The sequence below is a fragment of the Myotis davidii genome, unplaced genomic scaffold (assembly GCF_000327345.1).
Source record: "Myotis davidii unplaced genomic scaffold, ASM32734v1 scaffold512, whole genome shotgun sequence".
NCBI classification, from domain to species: Eukaryota; Metazoa; Chordata; class Mammalia; order Chiroptera; family Vespertilionidae; genus Myotis; species Myotis davidii.
The window spans coordinates 123387-128028 of NW_006284323.1; the positions used below are offsets into that span (position 1 = coordinate 123387).

Sequence of the window (4642 nt, forward strand, 5' to 3'; positions counted from 1 at the left end):
TTGAGCTTTGACCTATGAACCCGAGGTCATGGTTCAATTCCGGGTCAGGGCACATGCCCAGGTTGTGGGCTCGAACCCCAGTGGGGGGCGTGCAGGATGCAGCCAATCAATGAATCTTTGTCATTATTGATGTTTCTGTCTCCCTCTCCCTTCTTCTCTGAAATCAATAAAAAAAATATATTTTAAGAAATTGTGATGAAATATGTCATATGATAATGACATATGTGTAAAGACAAATAATAGGTGGGCAATCATGAGCCACCACCCAGTGTAAGAGGTACGGTGTGCACCGACACGTAGACGTCCCCGTGTGCTTCTCCCCGTCACGCACACCTCCCTCTGCACGTGACTTGCGTGTTTATCATTCTCTTCTTTTCTCCATCTGCAGTGTACATGTACCTAAACAACACACTGTTTTGTTTTGCCTATTTTTTATTTTGTTTTGTTTTTGTTAATCCTCACCTGAGGATATTTTTCCATTGGTTTTTAAGGAGGGTGGAAGAGAGAGGGAAAGACAGAGAGAAACATCGATGTGAGAGAAACACATAGATTGGCTGCCTCCTGCACGAACCCGGACTAGGGCCCTCGCTGGGAAGGAGCCTGCAACCAAGGCATGTGCCCTTCACTAGGATCGAACCCAGGACCCTCCGCAGGCTGAGGCTCTATCCACTGAGCCAAACTGGCCAGGGCTGTTTTGCCGATTTTTGAGCTTTATATAAATGTGTTCTTCTTTGACTTGCTTCTTTTTTTGTTGTTGTTGTTAATCCTCACCCGGTGATATTTCCTATTGATTTTTACAGAAGGGTAGGGCGGGGGAGAGACAGAGAAAAACATTGATGTGAGAGATATACATCAATTGATTGCTGCACACACCCTGATCAGGGCCAGGGGTCAGGCCTGCAACTGAGGTTCGTGCCCTTGACCGGAATTGAACCCAGGACCCTTCAGTCCGCAGGCTGACACTCTGTCCACTGAGCCAAACTGGCCAGGGCTGTTTTGCCGATTTTTGAGCTTTATATAAATGGACTCATTACATGTGTTCTTCTTTGACTTGCTTCTTTTTTTGTTGTTGTTGTTAATCCTCACCCGGGGATATTTCCTATTGATTTTTACAGAAGGGGAGGGCGGGGGAGAGACAGAGAAAAACATTGATGTGAGAAATATACATCAATTGATTGCTGCACACACCCTGATCAGGCCCAGGGATCAAGCCTGCAACTGAGGTTCATGCCCTTGACTGGAATTGAACCCAGGACCCTTCAGTCCACAGGCTGACACTCTGTCTACTGAGCCAAACTAGCCAAGGCTTGATTTGCTTCTCTCACCAACATATTTTAAAGACACACCCACGTTGATTGGTGCTGTTCATAGTTCATTCATTTTCACTGCTTCAGAATGGACATCAGAGTGTGTCTTAGTACGTTCGGACTGTGTAACAAAATACCACAGGCTGGGTAGCTTATCAGCAACACAGGTATTCCTCACAGTCCTGGAGGCTGGGAAGTCCAAGGTCGAGGTCCCAGCACAGTTGAGTTCTGGTGAGGACTCACTTATGTGCTCACTCCCAAAGGCCCCACCTAATGCTGTCATCTTTGGGGGTTCAGAAATTCAGACCAAAGCAGTGTGGTTTCCGGTGTGGGCTGTCACAGTGCTGCTAAATGGGTGCTCTCCACAGCTCTCTGGTGACAGGCGAGTTTCCCTCGGTCCTGTAACGAGGGGTGGAAAAGCTAGGTCACAGCTAGCAGCATGTTTAGCTTTAATGAATGATACAAAGTGTTCTTTTATTATTTATTTGTTTATATTGATTTAGAGAGGAAGGGAGAGGGAGAGGGAGAGGGAGAGAGAGAGAGAACGAGAGAGAGAGAGAGAGAGAGAGACATCAGTGATGAGAGAGAATCATCGATTGGCTGCCTCTTGCACACCCCCCACTGGGGATTGAGCCCATAACCTGGGCATGTACTCTGACCGGGAATCGAACCGTGACCTCCGGGTTCATAGGTCGACACTCAACCACTGAGCCACGCCAGCTCGGCGACTACCTGGATTTAGGTCACAGTTGTCCCCATTTTGCCAAAACAACCTCTGTGCGAAGCCCTCCATAATCCTGTGGCTCCTGGTCTCAGAACGCGTGAGAGGAATCTGGGTCCTTAGAAGCTACTATAATAACAGCAGAGAAATCCTGTGCTGTTTTAGTCTCTGCTGGTCAGGTCTCATCCATGGGCCAAGTTGTGAGGCAATCAGCCAACGATGTGCAACTCCTGGAGAAGCCTTTTACTGTGTATAGCTGAGTCTTAGCAGTTCCTGAGCACGAACATTGTGTGTGTGAATTCTCAGTATGCTGTAATAGGCACAAAGTGTGTGAAAACAAATGTCAGGTTCACAGTTAGATTTCTTAACTTTGGGATTAGTCATCTTTGGCCAAGCAAACTAGCATAACGTTTTGTGTTGGCTCCTAAATTAATGGCAAATAAAAAAAGAGATCAACTTAGGTAAAAATCCTGGCTCACAGGTGTGCAATGGGCCTAAACATTCTTTTTCTTTGCTTCAAGGATTTTGATTCTTTCTTCTCTGCAAAAGAAGAGAATATTATTTATTCATTCCTTGGTTTGGCTCCCCCTCCAGGCTCAAAGGTAAGCTTGAACACCTTATGGGGTCCCAATACAGGTCCTAATAAATGAAGCTGGAAATCTGTTTAATAAATGAGGATATTTAAACCAACATGATTTTAATACACTCCTTATTCTGATGAAGTCTTATGCATAAAGATAATGCAAACTTTTTACTAACACATGTTCCAAAACTGTGCTTTTCATATTTTTGCTTCATTATATTTTATCATAAAATAAAAGTAAATAATAAATAAAAGTTTTACAATACTTTAAAAAAGAAATATCATTGCACTCAATAGTCTTAAGTGTGCTAATTAAATATGTAAAAATATGAGTTCCCAGGTTGTGTTTATGAAATTTTGTTATGAATTGACTTCTTATATAGCTTATATTAGTTAATTCTATAATGATACATCCGCTATTTTAATTATTTTTTATTTAAAATAAATTAAACTCTGATTTTTTAGTCTGATAAAGGGAAAAAGTAAGATCTGGATTTAAGATCAAGATACATTTTATTAGTTTTCTTCCCCCAGTCCCGTTTCATCTTTGATTAGGTATAATCATGTCTATTAAATCAAGAATTATGCTAATAAAGTTAATATCATGAATTCCTCTATGATGCTCACCGGCCTCACCCCATGCATTCCTTGGCCATTGCATTCCTTGCCTCTACCAAGATCTCACACAGGACTTTCCATAGATACAAGACATTCTTTCTTTTTTTTTTTTTTTTTTTAAGATATATTTTATTGATTTTTTACAGAGAGGAAGGGAGAGAGATAGAGAGTCAGAAACATCGATGAGAGAGAAATGTCGATCAGCTGCCTCCTGCACACCCCCAACTCGGGATGTGCCCACAACCCAGGTACATGCCCTTGACCGGAATTGAACCTGGGACCTTTCAGTCCGCAGGCCGACGCTCTATCCACTGAGCCAAACCGGTTTCGGCAAGACATTCTTTCTTAATTCATTTGTTTGTTTGTACCCACCTTCATTTCTAAAGAGATTTGTGATGACTGAGCCCAAGTCTATTCTCACTATAGAAGAAACCATTCAAAATCCGACCTTGTAGAGATGGGCTTGCTTTCACATGTCAGCAGTCTCAGGTCATGGCACTGAGCTGTCTTAGCGCTAGGCTGACACACACAGGCCCGGCACTAGCGCCTTCTCTAGGTGGTAACACACAGATTCCACAGTTGTTTTTGAAAATTTACTGGCTCAGAATTTTTTATTATACAGAACCCTGCAGTGATTGTCACCACAAAATAGCGCTCTTTCTTCCGGAGTTCTTTAGAGCTTTCAGCGAGGCAGGCCGAAGTGCTTGGGCATGTTATGGGCTTCAAATGTGACTCCAGATTGCCCCCTGCTAGGGCAGAACGTGAATCCCACCATGCCACGCTGCACCCGCTCCATTGAGCCAACCGTGAGCATGCTTAATCGCCTTGATTTTAGGGCCATCAGATCGTATTTTTAAAAATTGTTTCTGATTTTATTGTGCTATGGAGAGGGAATGTGGTGTGAATTTTCATCACCTTTGTAGCACAATGTGTATTTTTATTTCCCTATGAAAAGACTGTTTTGAATATTAAAAATTAGTTTTCTTAGCAAGCTAATGCGTGTATAGTATTAGGAAGATCAAATAGTGCTACAAGGATTATTGCAAAAGCCGCAGGCCCTGCCCCAACCCTGCGGGTTAACGTTTTCTCCAGCAGCTGCTCAGGTGCAGAATTCTGGATGGACGTCATTTGGCCTCGGAATTGAGAAGGCGCTGGCCGCTCCGTGTTCTCTAGTCCCAGAGTTGCCGCTCAGAGGCCCGACGCCAGTCTGTCTCTTGACCATTTATTTGCACCTGCATTTGTTCTCGTTTCTGGGAGGTTTCAGGATCCTCTTTTTCATCTTGAAGTTGTCTAACGAGGTGCTTGGAATAGGCCTTTTCTTCATATTTGTGCTGGGCCCTTGCCTGCCCCCTTCTGTAGAGAGTAGACCTGCCCATTTGGAGGGGGGGCAGTCATCACAGAGAAATTATGAGG

General features: G+C 43.6%; 1 protein-coding gene across 1 annotated transcript in view; it reads left to right on the plus strand.

The window, feature by feature from the left end:
- The window catches only part of SH3BGR (SH3 domain binding glutamate rich protein), a gene marked incomplete at its 3' end in the record, with an annotated part of 33270 nt that overhangs the window by 22741 nt on the left and 5887 nt on the right, over positions 1-4642 (plus strand). Inside the window, exon 3 of the mRNA XM_015568848.1 lies at positions 2550-2630. Coding sequence (XP_015424334.1) covers positions 2550-2630 — 81 coding nt within the window. The remainder of the gene's footprint in view (positions 1-2549; positions 2631-4642) is intronic.